Source organism: Pelodiscus sinensis, chromosome 3 (assembly GCF_049634645.1).
Source record: "Pelodiscus sinensis isolate JC-2024 chromosome 3, ASM4963464v1, whole genome shotgun sequence".
Lineage (NCBI taxonomy): Eukaryota > Metazoa > Chordata > Testudines > Trionychidae > Pelodiscus > Pelodiscus sinensis.
This window is the reverse complement of record NC_134713.1, coordinates 113925563-113952685: the sequence shown is the minus strand read 5'-3', so window position 1 is coordinate 113952685 and position 27123 is coordinate 113925563. Positions and strand designations below refer to the sequence as shown.

At 44.8% G+C, this 27123-nt stretch overlaps 1 protein-coding gene across 1 annotated transcript in view; it reads left to right on the top strand.

Annotated features, from left to right (window-relative positions):
- Nucleotides 1-22437, top strand: part of PLG (plasminogen) — a 51856-nt gene extending 29419 nt beyond the window's left edge. The window contains exons 9-19 of the mRNA XM_006115018.4: nt 440-570; nt 1714-1879; nt 3351-3538; nt 5001-5149; nt 7040-7133; nt 10516-10636; nt 11751-11825; nt 14503-14643; nt 16148-16254; nt 19585-19730; nt 21980-22437. Of these exons, the coding sequence (XP_006115080.2) occupies nt 440-570; nt 1714-1879; nt 3351-3538; nt 5001-5149; nt 7040-7133; nt 10516-10636; nt 11751-11825; nt 14503-14643; nt 16148-16254; nt 19585-19730; nt 21980-22141 (1480 nt within the window). The 3' untranslated portion in view covers nt 22142-22437. The remainder of the gene's footprint in view (nt 1-439; nt 571-1713; nt 1880-3350; nt 3539-5000; nt 5150-7039; nt 7134-10515; nt 10637-11750; nt 11826-14502; nt 14644-16147; nt 16255-19584; nt 19731-21979) is intronic.
- Nucleotides 22438-27123: the final 4686 nt, after the last annotated feature.

Genomic DNA, 27123 nt, shown 5'->3' with positions numbered 1-27123 from the left:
TTATAGGTTTATAGCAGCTCATGCTTTAGGTCTTCAGTTTAATGTGATGTCTGTTATCTTGGCCAGCATACCAGTGTCCTCCAGATCAAAAAGCATGAGCTTAAGTCAAGGATTTATGTAACAGCTCATGCCCTCAGTGGATCAACATAGAAGGGAATCTGTAATATTCACCTGGGGTTACATAAGCAGCTTTTCTGGTGCTAATACTCTTAGCCTATAGACCTCTTTCCTAAAAGGCTGATCAGGCTCATAATAATAATGCATTGTAGTAACTTGTCTCTGTTATGACTAAATGTAATTACTGAACAACTTGTACTGTAGTAATGAGTGAACAATAAATACAATAGGAAACTGGTGTGGTAACATTCCCCACCCCTTGTTTGTGACCATTATCAGATTTCCACAAGAAGCTAATTTTCACATTGTACTTTTGCTTCAGGGGTTTAGAAGAAAACTACTGTAGAAACCCTGATGGTGAGACCAAGCCATGGTGTTACACCACCAACAGCACAATGCGATGGGAATACTGTAGCATACCCAGCTGTGATGAGACAGAAACAGTAAACACTGGTAAGGAGAGTGAATGCACCTGTGATCTAGAAGTTGAAGGAATAGTGGGAGGCAATCAAAGAAATAATTGTTTATTCATAATATTAATGTGGTGAACTGCTCACTCTGCAAACCACATCTGAACATTTAGTGGAAGGTTGAACCTTATGAGGATGAAATTTGAGTCTGGTGGGAAAGTGCAGTGTGAAGAAGAAAGATTTTATATCATTGTTCTGCTGACTGCTTCAGCTTTGGAAACATTCCCAAGCAGTGGGCTTAGTTTCATTGTTCCTTTTGAACTTCCTATCTTTCTTAAGATCAGAGAAGGTTTTTTAAAAAGTGTGGGAAACGGTAGGAAAAAAGAAAAAACAAAGTCCTAGAAAGCTTTCTATTCTATTGCATTTTGTGGCAGGGAAAGAAAAAAATGGAGACAAAGCAGAAAAACACAGTAATCAAAAATTCAATAAATATTCCCATTTAGAAAACTGAAATGAAAATTTCCCCCTCATTGCAATAAAAAAATAATTAAAATGACATTGCCCTGTGAAAAACATTGTTTTTGATAAAACTCAGTTTTTTGCTGAGAAGATATTTGGACCTACAAATGATTCATATACAGAAGGATCCCAGTTAACTAAATTGCTTAGTGCAATCAAGCATGTTTACATACACCAGATTGGTATCCATAAATAACAAATCAAGAGAATCTGCAGTATTTGAGAAATCAGCCTCCATCTCCAATACCTGAAAAATCCAGCCCAACACTTTCACTTGTTGACATACCTGAACTAAGCACCCCAAGCTCCCTCTCAATTCAAACACTAGAAATATGTCTGATACAAAACCACAGGCATCCCCAAACTTTGGGGAACTTTAGATCCCCATTCTGAACTTTGTGATTCTCTAATCCATCATGCCCATAAACTCAAAATTGGAATTAAGATTGCATCTAAACAACAGCATCTGGCTCATGAAAGTAACCCTATTAAAACCTTCCAGACATCAGAAATGCCCCTTGATGATTGAGACCTTGTCATAAAAAGGTCTGACAAGCAGGCTAATCCTTCTGACTTGTTTGTGGATTGTTTTTGTTTGTGTTTTTCTGTGCTCACATATCAAAGTAAAAGTCACTTTTAAAGTACTGCTTTTTATTGTTCATTACAGATACAATTGTGCTTCAACAGAGTCCAGTCACTGAAGATTGTTTCCGAGGCAATGGCCAGAGTTACCGTGGCACAACTTCATTGACTGTCTCAGGAAAGAAATGCCAGCCATGGAAATCAATGTCGCCGCACAAACACACGAGGACCCCAGAAGCATATCCAAAGGCGTATGTTTACTTTGACCACTGACACAAATCAATGTTGGCATTCTCCAGAAACTGTCATTTGCTTAGAGGGACACTGTCAAGTTAAAAATTCATCCTGCAAACAAATTTCCTTCCCAGTTTTACAAAAAGTGCCTTGAGAGAGAGAATTTTAAAATCAGATTAAGTTGTTGCTATTTTAGCTCTTTGCTTAATTGTTTTGATTTCTAAAAGTACCTCCCCATGCCAGCAAAAGTTCTGGATCTGTTTGAATATTTACTAATACATAATTGCTAATTGCCCTCTTATGACACCAGTCATTACTCAACAAATCATGATATTGGTAAAGCTTTTGGCTACAATTCTGTAAATGTTGTTTTATATTTCTTCATGTATAAAAAAGGATCATGTTACCAGCTACATATTATCAATATGAATGTCAGCCTTCTGCTGATACGATATCTAGAAAAGAGATTTTCTTTTCACACGATGGCAACAGAAATTCTGCTATACATGTTAAACCTATAGGCTACGTCTAGACTGGCATGATTTTCTGCAAATGCTTTTAACAGAAAAGTTTTTCCGTTAAAAGCATTTGCGGAAAAGAGCATCTAGATTGGCACTGATGCTTTTCCGCAAAAGCACTTTCTGCGGAAAAGCGTCCATGCCAATCTAGACGCAGTTTTACACAAGAAAGCCCCGATTGCCATTTTCGCCATCGGGGCTTTTTTGCACAAAACAGTTTTTAGCTGTCTACACTGGCCCTCTTGTGCAAAAACATTTCCGGAAAAGGGCTTTTGCCCGAATGGAAATGTCAAAGCATTTGTGCAAGAAGCACTGATTTCAGGCAGTAGAACGTCAGTGCTTTTGCGCAAAATCAAGCGGCCAGTGTAGACAGCTGGCAATTTGCGCAAAAGCGAATGCTTTTGCGGAAAAACTTGTCAGTCTAGACGCAGCCATACTGTCATAGGCTGTGTCTACACTGGCATGAATTTCCGGAACTGCTTAAAACGGAATACTATTCCGTTTTCAATTTTTCCGGAAAAGGAGCGTCTACATTGGCAGGCTGCTTTTCCGGAAAAGCCCTTTTTCCGGAAAAGCGTCTGTGGCCAATGTAGACGTGCTTTTCCGGAAAAGAGCCCCAATCGCCATTTTCGCGATCGGGGCTTTTTTCCAGAAAAGACTACTGTGCTGTCTACACCGGCCCTTTTCCGGAACAGTGTTCCGGAATAAGGACTTATGCCCAAGGGGGAGCAGAATAGTTTTTCCGGAATAGCGGCTGATTTTGTACAGTAGAGCATCGTTGCTTTTCCGGAAATTCAAGGGCCAGTGTAGACAGCTCGCAGCTTATTCCGGAAAAGCGGCTGATTTTCCGGAATAAGTGGCCCAGTGTAGACACAGGCTTAGTGTATTCTGCCTACCTGTTTTGTAGGGGGATCCCATGAACTTATTCATGCTATGGTCCTGAAAGAACACACGGTATTTATATTTGCAGGGACTTGAGGGAGAACTATTGCAGGAACCCAGATGATGATCCAGCCCCATGGTGTTACACCATTGATCCTACTGTGAGATGGGAATACTGCAGTCTGAGGCGGTGTGGTGGCTCACTAGTGACTTTACCAAAGCCCCCTCAGACAACGATAGCATCGACCCTTCATACAACTGCACCTACCCAAAAAGGTAATACTAATGTAAATGTCCTATGATATTTCAGATGACTTGCAACCATCAAAATGCTTGAGTACATGCTTCATTTTAAGCATGTGAGCAGTCCAATTGAATCCAAAGCTTAACAACTTGTAGCATCAAGCAATTACACATCAGTGCTTTATACATATGCCTGAGGCCGTGTCTCCTATAGTCATGTGAGGGCATCTGTATCTAACCTTCCTTATAAAAAAAATATTCTAACACTCAGGGCTACCAGGAAGTTTTTAGATGCACCCCAGTGCAAGTAATGCATGATGTCTGCATAAGTTTTCAGAGAGCCTGAAACGTAACTTAGAAATGTGAACTGCCCTGTTAACTCTGAAACCTGCTGTACTGGTGAAAGCGCCCTGGTGACACCAAGCAAGCAAGGAACTTTGTGTCATGGGAGGGCTTTCCAATTTTTATTTGTATTTATTTATTTTTGCAATCAGATTGTAGAAGGCATTTAAGCCTGACATTTTATGAAATACAGAAATTTTATAAAATTGTTCTAAATTCACATGTTTTATGAATTCTCAACATACATTTTCACAGAAACAACATTTCCGTTGTCTCAGAGGGGTACTCATGTTAGTCTAATTGAAAAATCTTAAAGAAACAATGAATAGTTTTCCTGGAGTTCAGAGACTAACAAAAATGTAGATGGTATCATGAGCTTTGCTGGGCACAAACCACTTCACATGAAAGAAGTGGGTTGTGTTCACCAAAGCTCATGATACCATTTACATTTTTTGTTAGTCTCTGAAGTGCTGCAGAACTATTCATTTTTAAAACATTTTCATTATGAGTATTTCATAATGGCTATGTCTACATTACAGGGGTTTTGCACAAAACAAGCTGTTTTTGCGCAAAAACCTACGGAGCATCCACACCTCAAGTGCATTTTTGCACAAAAAAATTTACAGTAAAACAGCAGAACAGAGGGTTTTTGCAGTGTAGGTATATCTCTTTCTACAAGGAATAACTCTTTTTGTGCGAGAGTTCTTGTGCAAAAAGGTGTGTGTGGAGGCTCAACAGGGGTTTCTTGCGCAAAAAGGTGCCAGAAAATCAGCAGAAAAAGCACAGGTGCTCTGATGGCCATTCTGTGAATGGCCATCAGAACTTTCTTGCGCAAGAGTGTCCATGCTGTGTGGACGCTCTCTGGCACAAAAACACATCGCTTTTGCGATGCTCTTTTGAGATGTGGATGCGCTTTTGTGCAAGAAGTTTGTGCAAAAAGCTTCTTGTGCAAAAAGCGTGCAGTGTAGACGTAGCCTATGAGTATTTTCCCCATTTCCAGCAATATACTACCCTACACTATTTTATATCATCCCACTAATTTCTATTTCTTCTACACCACAGGGCATGCAAATACCAAGAGTACATCACCTTTGAATTTGGCCCAGAGATACATAGCAAAGAATCACCTGCATGTTCTTTCTCCCTGTTGCAGATTGTGTAGTTGGTAATGGTAAAGATTATCGTGGCACAGTGGCACACACTGCAAGTGGCAAGACTTGTCAAGCATGGAGTTCGCAGAAACCACACAGCCATGATTCTTTCACGCCAGTGACTCATCCACGGGCAGGGCTGGAGAAAAATGTAAGCATTGGTTATGATACTTCCTGCCATGGAGCAGTCGTTCTTTCCACTCTGCCATGTTTCTGGAGTGGAGGAGAGTTTGGGGGTAAAACAAGGGGGCAAACAGTGCAGACGACACCAGTCTCAGGTGGAGGGAGCAGAAAAAGCCCAGCAGAGCTCAGGCTCTCTCTGCTCCCTCCTCCTCTCCTGAAATCAATGAGTCCATCTGCCCTCTTCCTATCCCCTCCCCTCTGCACTCTGACACCTGCTATGGGAAGGGGGAATGAAAAATCTGTGGAGCTGCAGGAGGAGCAAAGGTGCTCTGAGAGACAAGGGGGAAGAGGAGGAGGTTCATCATTTATTGGGGCAGAAAAGGGGCTGGATGGCAGCAGTACTGATGTGGGGATTAGGAAGTGCCTAAGTAATTGCTGGACTGGTGGGGTACAGAGTTAGAATGTTGGTGTCTGGGAAGAAGCTGTTTGAGAGATTCCAGCCAAAGAGTTCCTGCAGCTGGAGCCAGCTCACTGCGCTCTGCACATTTGGGGCTGCCCATAATTAGATACAACATAGTGTGATGATTTTTCACAACTCACGGCCACTCAGCACACTGAAACAAAGTTCACAATGGAGGACCAATTATCCCCTGCCTGGCTGAAGAAAGTTGGGTCCGTTTTATTTTCATGACATTTCACTAAAATCATCAGCAGTTTTGAGAAAAAGAAAATAAAGGATTTTATAGCATTGAAAATTACGTATTGACAAAACAGTGAAAGACTATGCCTACACAGCTTCCCTCTTCCACAAAAGCCTATGCAAATGAAGCACAGATTAGCATATTGCTGTGTTTCATTTTGGATAATTAATTAGGAGCTGTTTTTGTACAAAAAGGCGCAGTCTACACAGAGTCCTTTTGCGCAAAAACCCCCTCTTGCGCAAGAGCCGCTCTTCCTGAAAAAATGAGGAAGAACGGCTCTTGCACAAGAGGTTTTTTTTGTGCAAAAAGGCACTGTGTAGATGGCGCCTTTTTGAGCAAAAACCTCTTGCACAAAAATGGCTCCTAATTAATTATGCAAATGAAGCGTGGCAATATGCTAATCTGCACTTCATTTGCATAGGCTTTTGCAGAAGAGGGAAGCTGTGTAGACATAGCCAAAGTGTCTGGAGAAAAAAGTCCAATATTTGTCTTTATATTATAAAACAGGAACAAAATAATTTTTGATGAGGGGCCATTCCAAGATTTTGGAAAGTAGTCAAGTGCCACACTTCTCTATGGAGAGGGAGCAGAGTCTGGGACAGAGGTTGGGTGCAAAAGGGAGCTTGGGGTAAAGGACTGAAGTGCAGAGGCCGAGGGAGTTTAGGTGATGCAGGGGTTTGTCACCTGGGACAGGGGATTGGGGGTGCAGAGTCCAAGAGGTTCTATGGGTGCAAGAGAGGATTCTGACCTGGGTGAGAGGTGTACGAAGGAATGCAGTGTCTGGGTGGGGTTGGGTGAAAGAGGCAGGAGCTGGCCGGGAGGGGCTTATCTAAGCAGCTCCTGTCCAGCAGCATGTCAGCAGCCCAGACTGTTCTGCTCATGTGGCTCTCTGCACTTCAAGGGGAGGTTTTGCATGCTGCTCCCAGCTCAGCAAAATTTCTCAGCTCCCATTGGCTAGTTTCCAGCCAGTAGAAGCTGAGAGGTTTTGCTTGGGGGTGGAGCAGCATGCAAAGCTTCTCCCTCTTCCCACAGTGCAGAGAGCAGCCATCTGTCACAGGGGCGTGCTGCAGCCCAGATTAAAAGGCTTGATGGGCTGGATGCAGCCCACAGGCCGTATCTTGCCAGCTCCTGTTATAAAAGCATAAAGCAATAAACTTCTTCATACCCTTATTATTGTTTAGGGCTTCACTGTTTGTTTATTCACTTATTTATTACAGTATTGCAGGAATCCTGATGGTGATGTTAATGGTCCCTGGTGCTACACAACAGACCCGAGGAAAGCCTGGGACTACTGTGAAATCTCTGAGTGCCGTAATTATTCTTTAAAGAGTCTTGTCTCCCCCATTTACCTGCTTGAAAATGTTTTATGACATTTGTGAGGGGTAATTTTAATTTTCAATTCAAATTATAGCTCCATGTAATTGACAACAGCATCTGTTGGTAACAATCAGCTAAAGGGTGGTGTTTGATCTCTACAAAACTGTCTGATTGCTACAGAAGATGCTGTTTGGCATTGCTACAGATGGTAATCCAAAAATCTGAAGAGCGCCCTTGGAGACAGGGCTGTGGGTTTTTAAAGCCTCTCAAAGAGCGTGCCAACCCATGTGCATCTCAGTCCCCGTGGATCAGGGCCTACGCTACAACCCACCTCCACTGAGACAGTCTGGCCTCACATCCACCATCAATAAAACACCCCCTTCTTGGATGGTAGTGAGGCCCAGTGGCCAGAGTTCTAAGTAACACTCCCTTCCCTCAGGGCAGTGAGGCCTAGCAGCCAGTCAGTAGCAACACTTGTAGCATCCCCTTGGGGTTAATGGGAGTGGGATAGAGGCCCCAGGCCCACCCTCTCCACAAGATCACCGCCCAAGGTGCCATCAGTGATGGGTGTGTCCCACCACTAGGTCAGCTGGGGATCCACCCAAAACACTCTGAGTTCTGAGGGAATTAACTCCCCATCCTGAGCTACTGCCTACCTGATTTGTAGCAGACACCTGCTTCAGCACTTCTCTCCAGACTTGGGGCTTCTCCACCGATTCCTCACTGATTGGCCTCCACAGTTCAGTCCAGCCACAGCTCTTCCTCCAGCATTCTGGCAGCATCTCCTTCCTTAGCAGCCGTTTGTCCAGCATGAGCTGCTCCATTGACCTTTATATCTGTCCTCCAGCCAGAGTATGCCCAGTAGGGCTGTAGGGGGTGGAGCTCTCTCAGCTAGGGAATCCTGGTTAACCCTTGCTAGTCTAGTGTGGGTTTGGTACACCCCATCACAGCCCCCAGTCACTAGTCACACTCAAACCTCTTGGCCAAACTCTAAACCCAGGTTCTTATTCACTGTTGTAACTAAATCTCAGGTCAGAGTATGAGCCTGATGTTTGCTTTTTTGCAATAGTGTCACACTGTTGTCTCATATTTATCTTGTGATCCACTATGGCGCCCAAATAGTGTACTGCAGTATTTCTTCTTAGGCAGCCATTTCTCATTTTGTACGTGTGCAACTGATTGTTCCTTCAAAGCCCACTAAGTTGAATGGGAGCCTTCCCACTAGTTGCAGTGGGTTGTGGATGAGGCCCTAAATCTGCTGGCTGCCCCCACCACTGTTCTATCAGCTGGCACAAGCAAGTTGGGTAAGATGCGGGAGAAGGCTCAGCCATGCTGACCTAGAGATATTCTTATTTAGTGCATCTCCCTAGGATCCTCTGCTGGGGGGTATAGTCCCCTTCCCTGGTAGAATGCCCTTTCTGGGAGGTGGGGAGTGAATCTGACCCATAATATTTAAGAACAAAGCCCCTTAATTTATCGACTTAAAAGGAAAGGCATCTGGAGGTCAAGAAAGGGAAAGCACTGAAGGATGCATGTTTTAAACTTTTTGCTGAGTTTAAAAAACAAGACTCATAGTTTAACTTCTGTGACATATGAACAGGATCTGCATGCATGCATATAGTATAGTGGACAAAATGCAGGCAGCTGGTGGGCCGTGGCTGCTGCTTGCCATATTGATTATAATCCTCTTACCTTGTGCTCTCCACTCCCATATGTTTGTTTTATCTGCCTCTTATTTTTTCCTTACACTGATCCTGTAAGCTATTTGGGATAGTGGCTGGTATTGTGTGTGCATAGTGCCTAGCACAATGAGGTAATGCCCGGTAGATAATACAAATGAATAACCACAACTGTGAACTGAAATGAGACTATCCCCACTATATACTTTCTAAAGATTGCATTTCTTTGTTTTGCAAGGGTTAATAAGTCATATCCAAGACAATATGTGCAAATCAAAACCCTGGAACTCATTGAATTAAATAGGAGTTCTGACTGCACTTGGAAGTCAAGAGGTAGCTTAACTTTTTAGCTCCCTGGAAAAGGATTTTGAAAGTTCAGAAAAATATGTGCAGTAGACTTTACACGTAATGGTAAATTTTACACAGACCAGAGACTTTTTACAAACTACTGAAGGAATTGGGCTTGTTTAATTTGGAAAAGAGAAGACTGAGGGGGGGGGGGGGGGCATGATAGTGGTTTTCAGGTATCTAAAAAGTTGTCACAGGGAGGAGGAGGGTAAATTGTTCTCTTTGTCCTCTGATGATAGGACAAGAAGCAATGGGCTTAAACTGCAGGAAGGGAGGTTTAGGTTGAATATTAGGAAAAAGTTCCTAACTGTCAAGGTGGTTAAACACTGGAATAAATTGCCTAGGGAGGTTGTAGAATCTCCATCAGTGGAGATATTTAAGAGCAAGTTAGACCGACATGTATCAGGGATGATACAGAACGTGCTTAGTCCTGCCATGAGGGTAGGGGACTAGACTTGATGATCTCTCGAGGTCCCTTCCAGTTCTAGTGTTCTATGATTCAAACTAATTTGAAAGAGTAACTAATGAAAGATGGTTCTGACAGATGTCTCCTTAAACATAGCCAAACCTTTTTCAATATTAAAATAATGTATATGCAAATATGTGCTTATATTGTACCTAATGTGCGCACAAAAGGGCTTGAAAATACAGCCTATGGCCAGGAGCTGAATGGCCTGCCAGTTAATTAATTATTATGTGTTGTGGTACTACAGCAGTATCTAGAGGCCAAGGCTCACTGTGTTAAGCACTGTACAAGCACAAACAGACAGTTTTCCACTCAAAAATAATCCCCTGTGAAAAGAAGGCAGGAAGGTTTTAGGCCACAAGAACATAAAATGAGCCTGGGGCAAGATTTGAAAAAAGACACTCTCTCTGTGTAACCACAGATTGACTGAAGTCCATTTTCTATTGCTACAGATTAATTTAATTGTGGTCTGAGGATATGGCTATTAGGGTTCCTATACTCAGTCAGAGATGTAAGGATACTTTCTGAGGCAATTTGGGCAATGTGTTTTCTTTTTTGTCTTTTGTTCTTCCCCCTCATTGCAGAGTTAGACCCATTTTGTTTCTGACTGATATCCAAATGATACATCTGTAAACTTTTTGCCATGTAAATCAATATGTTGTCATCTTGAAAGCAATATTTTGGTTACAGTCCTTATCAAGTGTTCTGGGTAAGAATAACCTAACAATGTTTATTCAGTTTTTGCTGTGTAATTGCTGCATAATGAGTGATAAGCTAGAGAACAGGCAAGGATAACCTTCTTCTCCCAGTTACTATAACTGCATTGTGAATGGTATAATAGCTGCCTTAAAATTCTTCAGGTTGACTTCATTTCATTCTTTAGCTCCCCCTGAATATGAGTGTGGAAAAGCCAAGACTGCTCCAAAGCTGTGCCCTACAAGGATTGTGGGCGGGTGCATTTCAAATCCACACTCTTGGCCATGGCAAATCAGTCTCAGGACAAGGTAAAACTATCCCACATTCCATTACAAATTACAAAGCACCTCACTTCCTGGAGCACTTTAGGAACAATTTTACAGAAAGAACTTAACTCTTCATGTTTGTGCATGTGGATCTGAATTCTTTTGGAGAGTAGTCTTGATCTCTCCCTAAAAATGCCTCCAAACTGAAATGCCTCTAAAAGAAATCTTTTAAATGAAATATGTTGCATAACCTTTTTTTCCCCCTTGACAATATTGTCCCAAGCTAGTGAATGTAATTTAGATAAATAGAACCCCTCCCATTGGTCCTAAACAATTACATAGGGCAGATTTGAAGCACTAGTCCAATCTGCACTTACATTTTATTGACATGGGAAACAAATAATTCCCATTGAAGCCAATGTGATTTATTTCTATCCTGACATCGGAATTTAGACCCACAGGTTGAGCCAGCAATTTAAAATTTGTACAGATGAGAACCATCTCTGCTTAAACAGGATCCAGTCCTGTTTCTATTGAAGTAATTGGAAATTCTCCTCTTGATTTGATCAGAGCTGTATCAAAGCCATAACCTCTAAAGATAGCCCAATATTCTCAGTGTCGTAGTGTTGTGATTGGTTATAGAAATTTAGTAGGGCTATGAAAAGGCCTGATGCAAATGCCCACAGAAATTTGCTGGTCACCATAAAAAATATTGTCCTCAAGACCATGAAAATTGTATACCTCAACATCAATGATGTATGCATATCTACTGCAATATCCCAAGTAAGTCAGCTACTCACAGCTATGCAAGTCTGCAAGCTGCAGTTTGTCCAGTAGATCACCACAAACTAAATGGTTAAGATATGTCATAATGTTGCTTACACTTCTGAACACAGACTCCCCTCTTGAAATTGAGACAATCTTTCAAAATTCAAGATATGTCTCAACTAGCTTTGTTTTTCTCATATTGTGAGCCAACAAAACTCAGCTTCTAATGAAAATCAGTAATTGCTTTCTTATGACTTGTAGAATCCTAAAAGCTCCTGACTAAGAGAAGTTGATAATTTACTAATAGTCCCCATTGTGCATTGCTGTTATAGGGAAGAATTAACTTCACATTCTCAAGCTAATTTCATGCCTTTCTTCTTTATTCCAGTTTCAACATGCACTTTTGTGGTGGCACTCTGATAGCCCCACAGTGGGTTCTTACAGCCAAACACTGCTTAGAGCGGTAAGTGTCTCATTCGGTGTTTCCTACAACTGGATAGGAATGTCAAGGAAAAACAAAATGTGCCTAGTAAGGTGTTTCTTTGATCTCTCTGAACCAGACAGTGCTGCACCTTTATAAGATGGCTCTAAGGCCTAGTCTACACTACAGGCGGAAGTTGGCATGAACTATTGTGAGTTGCAGTTCACTTTGTCAGATGCATGAAGTGAAAGAAAAAGAAACGAATAGTGGGGATACTGCTGATGTAACACTCTCATCTCTATCCCTACCGGCTATTTCTTTTTCTTTCACTTTGTGCATCTGACAAAGTGAATTGCAACTCATGAAAGCTTATACCATAATAAAATTGTTAGTCTTAAAGTGCCATCGGACTCCAACTTGATTTTGCTAGATACAAGAAAGGAAATTACTGTCTTGAGGAATCACCCAGCTACGTGAAGCTAACACACAGATTACTGAAAATAAAGTTTCATGTCATAATAAATGTGAGTGGGATGCCTGAAGATACCTCAATGAACAAACTCTGCATCCAAAATGTAGTATCTAGTCATCTGACATCGTGGTTGTTGTAGCTATGAGAGTTGCAGTATTTACAGTTTTACTATTGCATTCAAACTGCCATGTAAATGACATTTATAGATGAAAATCCCAGGTGAGACCAGAACATACTTTGTTTTCCTGATTCTGATACGCAGAAATGGCTAAAAATGTAACTACATAGACTCATAAACCTAAAGGCCAGAAAAGAGCATAATAGTTATCTAATATAGTTTCCTGAACACCACAGGCCACAGAATCTTACCTATCTTCTCCTGTAATAGACCCTTAACCTATGGTTGACTTACTGAAGTCCTTAAATCATAGCTTAAAGATTTCAAGTTACAGAGAATCCCCCTTTTCCTCAAGTTTAAACCAGGAAGTTTAAACCCACTGACCTACTAGCTTTAGTTAAATATGAAAGATTTGGTGGGAATAACAGTGAAAACACTCTGTTGAGAAGCCCACCCCTTCCCACTCCCACCACTCTAGCTTCAGCTAAAATGAAGGATGCTATGATTCATACCATGCTGCTAGCTCCTGCACTTCCTTAAGGAGTCTGTCCTTCTATCAGTGTCTGGTAGGTCAATGCCTGAAAAAAGGGAAGCTCCCTTGTTTACCTAGGCTCTTGAACACCATGCCCATCACTGTATAATCTGTGCACCTGTCAACCCCTCTCATGTCTACCTTCCTCTGGTTGCAGATAGAAAAAAATACATTTTTCCAGCTTTCCTCCTCCTGCTCCACCATCTCATTCCTGGTACCTCATTTTAAATTGTGGCACCATTCTGTGCGCCCCACTTTTCCGTGTGCTGCAAAGACAGATGGGATTTCTACCACTCGGCATAGAGACAGTTAGGCTGTATCTACACTGGCAAGTTATTCCGGAAAATCAGCCGCTTTTCCGGAAAAACTTGCCAGCTGTCCACACTGGCCGCTTGTATTTCCGGAAAAGCACTGACGATCTAATGTAAAATCATCAGTGCTTTTCTGGAAAAACTATGCTGCTCCCATTCAGGCAAAAGTCTTTTTCCAAAAAACTGTTCCAGAAAACGGCCAGTGTAGACAGCACAGTAGTGTTTTCCGCAAAAAAGCCCCGATCGCAAAAATGACGATCAGGGCTTTTTTGTGGTAAAGCACGTCTAGATTGGCCACGGACGCTTTTCCGGAAAAAGTGCTATTCCGGAAAAGCATCCTGCCAATCTAGACGCGCTTTTCCGAAAATGCTTTTAACGGAAAACTTTTCCGTTAAAAGCATTTCCGGAAAATCATGCCAGTGTAGACGTAGCCTTAGTGTCAACACTCTTCAACCCTTGCAACTCTGGTGGCAGAGGGGCACATGTCTATACCTTGTTTTGGCTCCTCCTCCCTGGTAAAAATCACCTGCCTTTGCTACTTGTATCTTGATCAAACATTGTCATTTTGACTGTACCCTCTATGCACTTTCTCCTAATAGGATTTTGAGTAGACGTGGTGAAATTGATCACATGTCTACTGTTGCTACTTGGGAAGGGTCTCAGCAGCAGCAGCGCCACGGGAGCTATATGTCTGCAGATTCAGGAAAAAAACATTACATCACTTTACAGATGTGGATTTCTTCATAAACATAAGAGCTAAATATTTTTAAAAATCCCTAAAGCTTAGCTTTTTGCAAAAACCATCAAGATGTTCCACCTCCCTATCAGCTACAGCTCTCCGGGACTTGCTTGCCACTCAGAAGGACTACAAGGCCTGAGTATCTGTAAAGAACAGTGAGGGACAACCTAGACTAGAGAGTGGGCCACATGAGTGGCCCTCTTTCATCTCACTGTCCCAAGGTACTTTTACTTACTGTGCTAGCGTAACTAGAATTTGTGGTGTGGGCTGATTGAACTGCAGCAGCTCTTTGATTGGATGCAGAGGGAGCACACGGCTCTCACAATGTTGCAGGCAATCAGCAGCCCTTGCTTTATGTGCAGGTCACTTTAGTAATACTGGGAGGAAAAAAACTACGTGGCCAAAAAACAGCAACCCTGTTGCATGAGCAACGATAAACAAAATGTCCCACGAGCCACACAGATAACCCCAATGGGCCAGATATGACCAAGCCACAGGTTTCCCACCACTGGTATAGATCCTCACCATGGGCAATCATCTCTTATAGGTCAACCAGGCCTGCTGCATATAGAATCTTCCTTGGACTGCACACGGAAAGGGCAGAGGAGTCATCTGTGCAAATGCGAGATGTTGAGAGAATATTCAAGGAACCTGGTGGGGCAGACATTGCCTTGCTGAAGATGAGCAGGTATCAAGCTTCCTCCCCGCCCCCCCGCTCTCCTGATGCTCTTTAGGCTGAAGATACGAGTGTACTCATCTGGATTTAGATGTGACTACAAGTTGAACTTCTGACTCACTGGTCCAGCAATATCTGTGGTCTGGCATGATTTTAGTTAGCTGGATGTCCACTTATTGCGTGTGTGCTCAAGTTTCCCACAGTCCCATTAAGTTTGCTTTCAGCCACCAGTCCTGGCTCTCAGTGTTCTGTGCTGTTATTTAGCTCCAGTTCACCCCTAAATGTCTTCTAAGTGTCCAGTAAGCAGTGGAATTGTTGGTAATGCTGCTAGACCATATTGACTTGTGGTCCGGCAAATTCTCTAGTTCAGAGCTGATCAGGTGCCAAACTAGAGAGGTTCAAGCTGTAATAGGTACTGGGGATGTGGCTAGTTAAGGGACAGTGAGCAGCCATCCATACCACAAAGTATATAAAGTCATTTCTAAGCATTTACTACAAGCTTCTAAAATGCATTTACATCTATACAAAATACGTATTAATGGTTAAGCATACTGAAAATACCATAGGAAAGACCAATTTACATCACAGAAAAATTAGACTGGAAGAGACCTGAAGACATCATCTAGTACAACCTCCTGTGCTGAGGCAGGACCGAGTCCTGGACAGTGCTTCCTGACAGGCATTAGTCTAACTTGTTCTTAAAAACCTCCAATGATGGGATTTCCTGACTCTCCATAGGCTGGAATTCTGCTAAGTAGGGGCTCTACTGAGGAGGGTTGAGCAGAAATGGAACAGCAGTAGGGGTATGGCTAGAGCATTGTCAGCCTCCTACCATCATCTCCTATCTTGAGGAGGTGGTGAGATAGGGCTGCAGTAACACCATGGGATGTCTCCATGGCTTCTTCTTGGCTTGGGTGGGAAGGTTTTTTCTTCTTGTGGAACTATCCAGTGTCCAACCCATCTGCCTATATAATGATGGGCTGAGGATTTGAGCCCAGATACAATAGTAGTCAGGTATTTCTTGTGGTACACTGAAAAGTCCTGTGTATATTTGCATTTGCCTGTAGCCCTGTCCAGGGTCCTGCTTACATATCCAAACAGGCACCTCTGAAACCAGGCTCTGTCATGTTGGGTTTTGGCACCCTAAAGAGTCCAGTTTCTCTGCTTCATTTTAATATAATATCTTCCCCTCCAGAAGGGTCTTCCAAGTCTCTCCATTACTTTTCCCCTTGCCCACAGTTCTAAGAACGCCATTTTGGGCCTGAAAGAACACATCACTTTAAAAAAAGTTCTACTTCCAGGCGTGTAGGCCTATACAGAGGGGCTGAGCACCCGCAGCTCTCCATGACTTCATTTGGGGATGAGTGCTCAGCAGGGCTGAAAATCAAGCCTGCTCTGCACCATGTCTCCCTCCCCCCCCACCCCCCCAGAGCCTGCAGAATATAAATGGTCCCAAGGGCAAAGAAACTAAAGACCGTGCTTCTGTGGGCTTGATCTGCATGTTGTTTTGTTTCAGTCCCGCAGTGATCAACAATGAAGTGATCCCAGCTTGTTTGCCGGCAGAAAATGTGGTTTTAGGAAACAGAGCAGAATGCTATGTGACTGGCTGGGGTGAAACAAAAGGTGAGGCACAATCAGTGCAGTTAAAAATATGCAATCCCTGTGGTTGGAAAACCCCAAATCAATGTGCATACGTATTTAACATACAACAAATAACGCTGAGCAATGCTGTTCTTCCCATCTCCCTCTCTCTATGACTTCATGTCTCATAACTCAGGAGTGCACCATTGAAGTCAATAGAGTTACAACTGTACAAAAGCAGTGTAAAGCAAGAAGAGAATCAGGCCTAACAATCTGTCAGGGTATGTCTACACTACAGCGCTAATTCGAACTAACTTAGTTTGAATTAGTTAATTCGAACTAAGCTAATTCGAACTAACGGATCCAGACTAAAAAACTAGTTTGAATTAGCGTTTTGCTAATTCGAACTAGCATGTCCACATTAAGTGGACCCTGAACCGGTGTTAAGATGGCCGGAAGCAGTGCTGGCAGGGCATCAGATGAGGACTTAGAGCGTGGAGATGCTGTCTCAGGCTAGCCGAGGGCTCTGCTCAAAGGGACCTGACCCGCACCCCGGACAGACAGTTCTCAGGGGTGCCCCGCTTGCAAAGCAGTCCTGGCTTGGAGTGCCCGGAGTACCCACACTAGGCACATCACAGCACTCGGCCATCAGACCGGCTGCACTTGCTGCAGGCTGCCATCTGAGGACAGGGGACAATTGGGGGGCTGCAGGAGAGCTTCCACTCCCAGAAGCCCGCAGAGCCAGTCTAGTCCTCCCCATCGGGGGCTCATACCCCATTCCTCCCTCACCTCATTCCACTTACCCTTCCCTAGCCCCTCTTCCTGATGTACAAAATAAAGAAAATGTGTGGTCAAAAATAGAATCTCTCTTTATTGAACAAAACTCGGGGAGACTGGGAAAAGGAGGTGGGAGAGGGGAAGAGAGAGGGTGGGAGAGGGGAGGGCAACTAAAATGATCAGAGGTTTGGAACAGGTCCCATATGAAGAGAGGCTAAAGAGACTGGGACTTTTCAGCTTAGAAAAGAGGAGACTGAGGGGGGATAGGATAGAGGTCTATAAAAGCATGAGTGGGGTGGAGAGTGTGCATCAAGAAAAGTTCTTCATTAGTTCCCATAATAGAAGGACTTGAGGACACCAGAGAAAAGGAATGGGTAGCAGGCTTCAAACTAGTAACAGAAAGTTGTTCACAAAGCAAAGAGTCAACCTGTGGAACTCCTTGCTGCAGGAGGCTGTGAAGGCTAGAACTAGAACAGAGTTTAAAGAGAAGTAAGATAAATTCATGGAGGTTGGGTCCATGGAGTGGTATTAGCCAGGGGGTAGGAGTGGTGTCGCTGCCCGAAGTTTGTGGAAGGCTGGAGAGGGATGGCACGAGACAAATGGCTTGGTCACTGTCTTCAGTCCATCCCCTCCAGGGTCCCTAGGGTTGGCCGCTGTCGGCAGACAGGCTACTGGGCTAAATGGAACTTTGGTCTGATCCAGTACGGCCATTGTAAGCTCAGGGCTCAGGGCTCAGGGTTGGGGGTCTCAGTGGACCCCCTTGATTTTCATGCAAACCTGCTCCTGGGTGGCCAGGCTGGCAGCTCCTCTGCCCTAGACGGCCACTTTCCTGTGCCTAGTGTGGAGGTCATGGACGAAGTCCATGATGTCCGCACTAGCCCAGGCGGGTGCCCGCCTCTTGCGGTCCCGGGCAAGCTCCCGGGAGCCACCAGCCTGGTCCCGGGAAGAGGGGGAAGGCTGGGGGGCATCGGGTGGCTGGTTTGTGCCGTGCCAGGTGCAGGGTCTGCTAGCTGGGTGCTGGCAGGCTTGCACCTGGCACGGGCACCGTAGCCAACCCGTGCCCCTTTAAGGGGTCCGGGGCCGGGAGGGGGGCAGACGAGTTTCCCTGGTGTTGGCCAGAGTGGCCACCAGGGAAAGCTGGGGAGGGCTAGCCTCCCACTAGTTCGAATTAAGGGGCTACACACCCCTTAATTCGAACTAGTAAGTTTGAACTAGGCTTAGTCCTTGTAAAATGAGGTTTACTTAGTTCGAACTAAGCGCTCCGCTAGTTCGAATTAAGTTCGAACTAGCGGAGCACTAGTGTAGCACCTATGAAAGTTAATTCGAACTAATGTCCGTTAGTTCGAATTAACTTTGTAGTGTAGACATACCCTTAGACCCATTCCCTCCTTATCCTCCTCCCTCTTGCCCCAGCTTAGGTTTCTATGCAGTCAGATGGAATACTATTCTAGCTTTTGCCCCTAGTCTAAATTGCAAGATGTTGCCTTGGTTCATTCCCTTGACTGACTTTCTTAGAAAGCTGCCAGTCCTGTAGTCCTCACTCAGAAGGGGACTCCTTATCCTCACTGTCACAATCTGCCACATTGCCCTGCCTGACTAGAATTTTGCCTCCTCTTTCAACCCCATCCTCTGCTCAGCTACACCAGTGATGCTATTCCCCACTCTTGAATCTGTCCTGTGTGCTTAGGCCACAAGCTGTTCAGGGAGCGTCAGTTACTCAGTGAGCATACAGTGCTTAGCACAATGGGGCCCATTCTTGATTGGGCCATAGCCATTACCGTAATACTCATATTTAATAATCATGATAATACCCCACTTGATTCCCACTCCTGTTTGTGTACATTCTTCCATCTTGGTCCCTACATAAGAAATGCCTTTCCCATAACCTTTTTGCAAGGCCACCTCTCTCACTTTAAGATTCTTCTCTTAAAAACCCATCTTCTCCAAGACAAGAGGCGAGGCTGTACTCAGCATTCCCAGTCTCTGCAGTAGTTGGAACCTGTGTCTTTATACAGCATCAAGCAAACCGTCAGTCGGATTCCAGCTCTCAACTATGGGTTTCTTTGACTTGAGGGGGATCTTGCAGGATGCGTATTTGAAACGTTATATCCCAGCATCAGACTAGCTTCCGGGTGTTTTGACCTTTTCTGATTTTTCCTCCATGAGGGTTAATATACTTTAGCTAGATTTAAAATAAATCCAGGCTCATTTCCTCATCTTTTTTGCAGAATCAACTATACTGCTATTTTACCCAAATGAAATCCTGTCAATCTCTGTCAATACTGAGCTCTTGTCTGTTACATTGTGTTTATTCTGAAGCTCTTTACAAAGGGAAATAATTAGTATTATCTCCATTTTATAGATGAAGTCCAGAGACTTGGGCACAGCCCTCCTTCCCCCCACCTCCACCGCTGACTTTGATTGGCTTTGATCAGACCCACAGTGTGTCAGTAGCAAAGCCAGGAACAAAAACCAGGTTTCCTGATTCTCGGGCCAACACTCTACCCATTGGATCATACTGCTGTGGCAGTTGGGAGGAGGGTTCATTTATCTGTGCCATTTATACTTGCTTTGTTTTGTTGTTTATTCACAAAGGTACTGGGGGAGAAGGCAAACTGAAAGAAACTGGCTTCCCTGTGATTGAGAATAAAGTGTGCAATCGCCCTGAATTTCTGAATGGAAGAGTTAAGAACCATGAGCTCTGTGCTGGGAATATTCATGGTGGCACCGACAGCTGCCAGGTAAGAAAAGAATGGTGACATCACAACTGGCTTCAAGCATATAAGCAAGACAAATGACACTAGGGTCTCTGTACTTTAGGGGTACTGTATTAGCCTCCGCAACTCATGGCTCAATACCCTTTGGAAGTGTAAGAGCTGAAAATACATTCAGAACCTACCTCTCCCTTGCCCCTTCTTCGATTGATACAGCCAGAGCTGGAGATAAATAATAGCTAGATTATCCTCTTCATCCCAAGCAGTGAGTGAGCATGAAAATCTGCAGTGATCCTGTAAGGAAATATACTCCATGCTGTATTCCCTAGACCTTTCCCTTGTGAAGGGTAGGCATAGTAATGAGGAATGTTAATAAAAAAAGCTTTTCTACATTTAAGTCCAAAGGATTTGGACCAAAGTGTTTCCAGTTTTTGAATTGCCTTGAATAAGTGAAAAGATTTTGGAAATGCTCCTTAGCCTAACTGAGGAAAGGGATCACGCTGGGAGTTTTCCTCATTGAAAAGCCAGGGATTCTTTGATAAGGAAGCCTGAAAGCAAATACAAACCTGCCTGAGCAAGCCTCCTGCACCATCCGTGTTCATTGCATTTCATGAGAGTGCAGAAATCTGCATGGTGTGCCTGTCACCCCTTGGGCCAGGGCACTTGAATCAGGCTTCAGAGTGTGTAAAAAAGGCAGCTGAATGTCTAGAATTTGGCCCAACGCTCAGATCTGTGCTGTTCTTTTGCTCCCTAGCTTTCCAGTGTTCTCTTCTGCTTTTCTGGTCAGCTGCCATTTTTTTTTAAACTCTTTGATTCCTCCCCCCAAACTCACTCAAAGGTGATGGTCTCTTGAAGCTGAATTAACAAGAGGCTACCTGCTAAGTTTCCTTTCTCGGCCCTGGCCAGCTTATGTACTACACTCACTGCCCTCTGCTTCTCCGCTCAGCTCCCACATGGCATGTGGGTCTCTCTGGGTACGTCTAAACTACATGCCTCCGTTTACGGAGGCATGTAGATTAGCCAGATCGGCAGAGGGAAATGAAGCCGCGATTAAAATAATCGCGGCTTCATTTAAATTTAAATGGCTGCCCCACTCTGCCGATCAGCTGTTTGTCGGCAGATCGGGGCAGTCTGGACGCGCCACGCCGACAAAGAAGCCTTTCTTGATCAGCACAGGTATGCCTCGTGAAACCAGGTTTACCTGTGCCGATCAAGAAAGGCTTCTTTGTCGGCGCGGCGCGTCCAGACTGCCCCGATCTCCTGACAAACAGCTGATCGGCAGAGCGGGGCAGCCATTTAAATTTAAATGAAGCCGCGATTATTTTAATCGCGGCTTCATTTCCCTCTGCCGATCTGGCTAATCTACATGCCTCCGTCGACGGAGGCATGTAGTCTAGACACACCCACTGTGTAGGAGGAATTGGGAGGCAGAAGGCACAGGAGACACTTCTCCCACAGGCATCGGGAGAGCAGCAGTAAAAGTGCCACCCCACTGGAGGAGCCAAGGAAGTAGGAGAACTGATGGGATGTTCTGAAGGAAAGAAGTGGGGTTGGGGGAGAGAGGAACTCACAGGAGGAGGAGCAGGGTTAACTGTGCAGCCAAATGTCCCTTGGCATGGTTCTGATTCGATAGATACGTTTCACATCGGGTTGCCTCAAGTACTGTGGACAACATGCAGCTTTCCAAAAACAGCAAGTGCCTGCTCATCCCTCTCCCCAGCAGGGACTCTAGGTCTCCCTCATCAGGGACGTCTCGCTTTTCTGGCATGAGTCGGTGCAGCCAGGAGTTCAGTTCTCAGTGGACTCCCTTGCACTCCCCTGTACAGGAACCTATGCACCAGGTTGCAACACCATTTGACGGTCCCACTCTTCCATCCAGATGGAAGAGTGGCGGGGGGAGGGAGAGGCAAATTTCAGTGGCGTTACACCCACTCAACTGGAGCAATGCAACAATAGTACTCGTTTGCTATGGGACTGCTGCTTAAAAGTGGCTGGGCAGTGGCCTTCTTGGCCTATGGAACGTTGAGCAAAACTCTTGGGGGCTGACTGGGGATATTCATGCCCCGCCAGACCCCTTAATTGGTACCACAGCAGAAAAAGTCAATCCCCATGCACTCAGGGAAAGCGCAGCTCCTCCCTGACTCCAATTCAGATGTTTTTTATGACAAATACTTGGCCTGCCAAGAGATTTCCTTTTCTGTGCCTCCTATCTGCATGTTTCTGTTTGCATATTGTGCTCTCACTAAAGTAGCCACCCTCTCTCTTCTTCTTTGTAGGGTGACAGTGGAGGACCCCTGATATGTACTGAGCAAGACAGATTCATTGTTCACGGTGTCACCTCGTGGGGTCTTGGCTGTGCTGAGCCTATGAAGCCTGGTGTTTATGCACGAGTGTCTAGGTTTGTTAATTGGATTGAGAGGGTAATGAGTATCGCTTGAGTCCTGAGGATTCACTTGCGCATCCTAAACAGCAAGGCACAAAGTAGATATGAAGGATTCCCAATACAGTTTTAAAAATCAAAATTATTTACAAGAATCTGAAATATCTATTTTAAGTTACTATAAATTAACAGCCATTGCCAACAAACCAAAATGACTGTTCCCCTCCTTTGGTGTGTTTTATATGCTATAATGAACACGCATTTGTTGAAAAGTCTCCTATTCTCTCTTTTCCATAAGTAGTCCCAAATATGTTAATCCTTGATACAGACATTAAATTGTTCATAGGGTTTAAAGTGTTGTTGTGCTCTCAGGTTATTACTAGAACTACCCTACCATCACTAGTTACTGCAGTTCACGTTGGTTTTTCTAGCCTCCAAGAAGACACTAGCTGCACCCAAGTGAGGGGTGTAATGCAGTGTTCCTCAGTCTATAGCTCTTGGGCTGCATACATTTCATAGAGATAGCCCGTGGCTTTAATAGAGTTTGAGAATGTGATACATTCACTGCCTATGGCTCCCTACTCTCTGCCATATACATGTCAGAAAGCAGGGGGAGTCCTCAGCCATCTCCCTGATGTTAGGGTGAGGGGCTATGCTACATAGGGAAGAGAAACTCATTTTTTTGGCAAATTTACACTTTTTATTGCTATGGACATTTCTTTCTCAGCACAAAGACATGACTGCTGGGCCAGGAATGCAAGTTGCTGAATAACAAATAGATTGTCCCCTTTAACTAGCCCAAGGGGAAGACAGAAGCAGTCAGTGATGCAAAACTTTACAGCAATGAGTCACAGCCAATTATGATGCATAACGAAATCACACAAGAGCCTCAGAACCAGTCTTGCCTCACTATATAAGTTTTAAGTGTGTATTTGCTCCTCCTGATAGAGGACAAAGCTGGACGGCTGCCCCAACTGTCCTATGGATGGGAGGGATCTAGGGCCAGGAGGGCAGCATGGTGTAGTGAGGGAGAGGGGAACAGGCTGCCAGGCCACCCCAGCTCCCATTGTCCATGTGGTAAGTGCAGGGGCGACCCCTGCTGCTGATGTGCCAGGCCCCCTATAATCCAGGCTGCATTGCTCAAGGAAGGGGAAAAAGGTGGGGTGAATCAGGGGCAGCACTTGGGAAATGGGGCAGAGGCAGCATGGGGCCTGCAGCAGAGGAGGTTGCCTTGGACCCTGCACCTGGTACAGTAGTGGTGGTGGGGTGTTGCCCTAGACCCTGTGCCCCATGCCTCCCTCGGGTTGGCCCTGACTGTGGGGCAGAGCTGGGACTGGGGAAGACCTGGATGATAGCTCCTACTCTGCACTGGGATCAGTGCTAATCCCAGCTAGGATGAGGAAGATAGGCTTTCCTCTTCCCCTGCATGGCATGTGGGTCTGGATTAAATCCACCTCTAGATTTCTCCCCAGGCTGCAAAAAGCTCTGAAAACTCCCTCTGCCACCCCTCACTTCCTGCACCCATCACTCCTCAAATGCAGGTGGGGGAAGAGGGGAGGGGGCAGGGGAGATCATTGAACAGGGTACTGCCCAGTACTCATGCATTCAGACCTCCTACCAAGCATCACCCCCCACCCAGAACTCTCAGTCCCCCCCAATGAGATCCATTCCCCTTGCACCAGGATCCCCCAATGAGTCACACCCCAAGGAGCCATCTACACTCAGATTCTCACCCCACCAAGCCTCCACTAGCTGCACCTGGACCCTCACCCTATTGAGTCCCACTCCCCCAGCATCTGCCCCCCTGCTGAAACCCCACATCCTGCCCCCCGCTCTGAGCTCTCTCCTCCTACACCCAACTCCCACCCTCCTGAGCTCCAACCACCTTCTCTTGGATTCCCTATTACCGTTGCAGCCAGAACCCAACACCAAACCCCTTGTGCATCCAGACCCCCTCTACACCCAGATTCCCCACTGAGCCACCTGCTCCCAGATTGCCCCACACAGAACTCTCTGAGCCTGCTCTTGGATCCCCTCACACTAAGCCTCTGCACACTTGGATCCTGCTGGGCTGAGCTTACCTGCCCACATGTGGTACACCTGCCACAGAGGGGCAGGGTCCTGGAGTGTTTCTGGGGTAGGCTCAATCCTTGTGCTATGTCAGGGTGGGGTGCAACCTCACCTACTGAGTCCACCTCCCTCCTCTGTGCAGCCAGTGGTCTGTGTTCCCCAATGCTATGCAGGAGCAGCTACTTTTATTTGATAAATATGATTTGCAGAATTTTGCAGAATTTTGAAGTGCTGTGTGCAGAATTTTAAATTTGTGGAGCAGAATATTCTCAGCAACATACTATCAATATACCTGGTACTTCACCTTCCAGTCATATCCCTGGGAATAATTTCCAGGCTGAGCTTCATAATGATTGCAGTGGGCTTGAAATAGCCACTCCTCTCTGTCAGCTATTACATAAGACTGCCATTATCACACTCTTCATCTATGAGTTTTATAGGAGGCCCCTTTTCTTCAAGACTGTAAAGTGATTTTGATCTGGAAAATCTGCTTCTTGTGGGCTTCTTTTTAGTCAAATCTGCTTACTTTAACAGAAACAAATGTTTGCTCATGTTTACCTCTCACAGAGTCACTACGGCTGTGTCTACATTGGCATCCCTTTCCGGAAAAGGGATGCTAATGAGACACTTCGGAATTGCAAATCCGCGGGGGATTTAAATATCCCCCGCAGCATTTGCATTTATATGGCTGCCGCTTTTTTCCGGCTCAGGGTTTTTGCTGGAGAAAAGCGCCAATGTAGACGCGATTTTCCGGAAAATAAGCCCTTTTCCGGAAGATCCCTTATTCCTACTTATTTTCCGGAAAATCGCGTCTACACTGGCGCTTTTCTCCGGCATAACCCCAAGCCGGAAAAAAGCCACAGCCATGTAAATGCAAATGCCGTGGGGGAAATTTAAATCTCCCACGGAATTTGCAATTGCGATATGTCTCATTAGCATCCCTTTTCCGGAAAGGGGTGCTAATGTAGACACAGCCCACAAGTATGGAAGAATGATCTGATTTCTACTATGTTCCCTGTTCAGCAGCCTAGTCTACTAAATTCTGATCACAAAATCTTTATTCCTAGTGATAGTGTAAGAGGCAGTTAGAATATTTTCTTTGATTTCTAGCCCCCATGTTGACTATGCTGTGTTTGCAGTTTTAAAATTCACCCTTTGACTTTTAAACAGATGACATTTGATATAAAGGCACTAAAAGATGATACACAAGAAACTCCATGATAAATGAAACCTCACATCTTAACTTTAGTTCTGAAGGTATTTGAGCACCTTGCTTTCCGCTGACTGCAGTGAGCACTGAGGGCATCCAAGACCTCTCCCAATCAGGGCCTAAATGTGTTTTTGGATCTCTCCTTACCCAGTGCTCAGTTCTGAGAACATATGGTTGGGTCTACCATGTCGTCACCTATTCCTTCTGCTGAAAACGTTGTGAACATGTTTGAGCAAATAAACAATAATCTATCTGCCCAGAGCCTTCAATCAGGGCAGGGCAGCCAACAGTTAACAGCTCTGGTCTGAGCTCACAGAGAACAACAGAGCAGTTTGGGCAGGAATGAGATTTCAAGGTGGGAGCCATAGTCAGACTCATTGGGCACCCTAACTCCAGCAGGTGTCAGACCAATACAGGCCTAACCAAAGCAGACAGCCGCCCTCCGGGGATGGGGTAGCCAAGTAGGGGGATGAAGGCCCTCCCATTCCACTGACCCAGGGTCCTATCCGTGGTGGAAGAGTCAGTGGAGATCCACCCACAACACGCTGGCCGGTTTGCAATTAGTTCCACAGCCAAATCCTATTCAGCTTCCCTGGGTTCTTTCCTACTCTCCCAGTCCTGGGTTACCTGTGTTCTGGGGTTCTCCTCAGTCTTGCTTGGATAAACAGCAAATGGAAGTTCCACCAGCTCATCAGGATCCCTGGGATTTGGCAGCTCTGGCAGTCTTTTCGGGTGTGTGGCATGATGAAAGCTTCTGTCAGCTCCAAGCTCCAACACTAGGGGAGAGGCGTCTTGCTTCTCTGTGGCAGCTCTGTCCCAACTGAACCAGGGGGCCGGTCTTTTATCGTTCTGGTTTCTGTCCACCCCTCTGCTTCCATTGGGATGAACACAGATGTCCTAGTTCTGGGGATAATCACAGGTCTCCCACTCATTGGACTGGATGGGAGATACTCGTTTGCTGCACTGGGTTTTGTGACAGGACTGTATAATGTACGACACTTAATATGGAGGAACTTTCGCAGGGACTGAGATTTTACATCTCTTTATCAGTGAATATTAGCACAGGTTTCTTTTCCCTGTATCAGATATATATTTAATCTGAAAATAGAACCGAAGTTACTATTAAAATAGTATCATATGAAAGAGTTAGAAGGTGTTCACATCATATTTAGCAGCAAACTTTAGTTTCCCCAACCCAAAGAAAAGTTCTGTGTACGTGCAAAAGTGTGTCTCTCTCCCCAAAGGAAGATGGTCCATTAAAAACTATTACCTCATCCACCTTGTATCTCTGATCCACAGCAAAAAATGATAAGCTTTAAAAGACCTTAAATCCCCAGGAAGGATTATTCAAGCATTCAGTTATTTTAAATACTAACATACATTGTCTGCATTTTATTTTGAGCACCACAGAATGCTACTCTGAACAAAGTACAGTTAGATAGACCTGAAAAAATAAGTTCCCATGCCTTAAGTTCTCCATCACATACCAAGCAACAACAAAGTGCAATAACAGCAGTTGACCAATACAACACAAACTTCCTCCCTTCACTGAAAACTTCAAGTAACCCTGCTTATAACCAATACAATTTAAAATGACCCACAACTGCCTTTGCAAGCTACAAGCACTACTGCAGAACTGAGAGAACTCTTGTACCATGGTACTTGTGGCGAGGTCGAGCGGCCTAAGCTCCGGGTTCCCCCGTTTCTCCGCTTGCCCGCGCCTCGCCCCTTCAGTTTCTTCCCCCAAGTCTCTGTCCTTT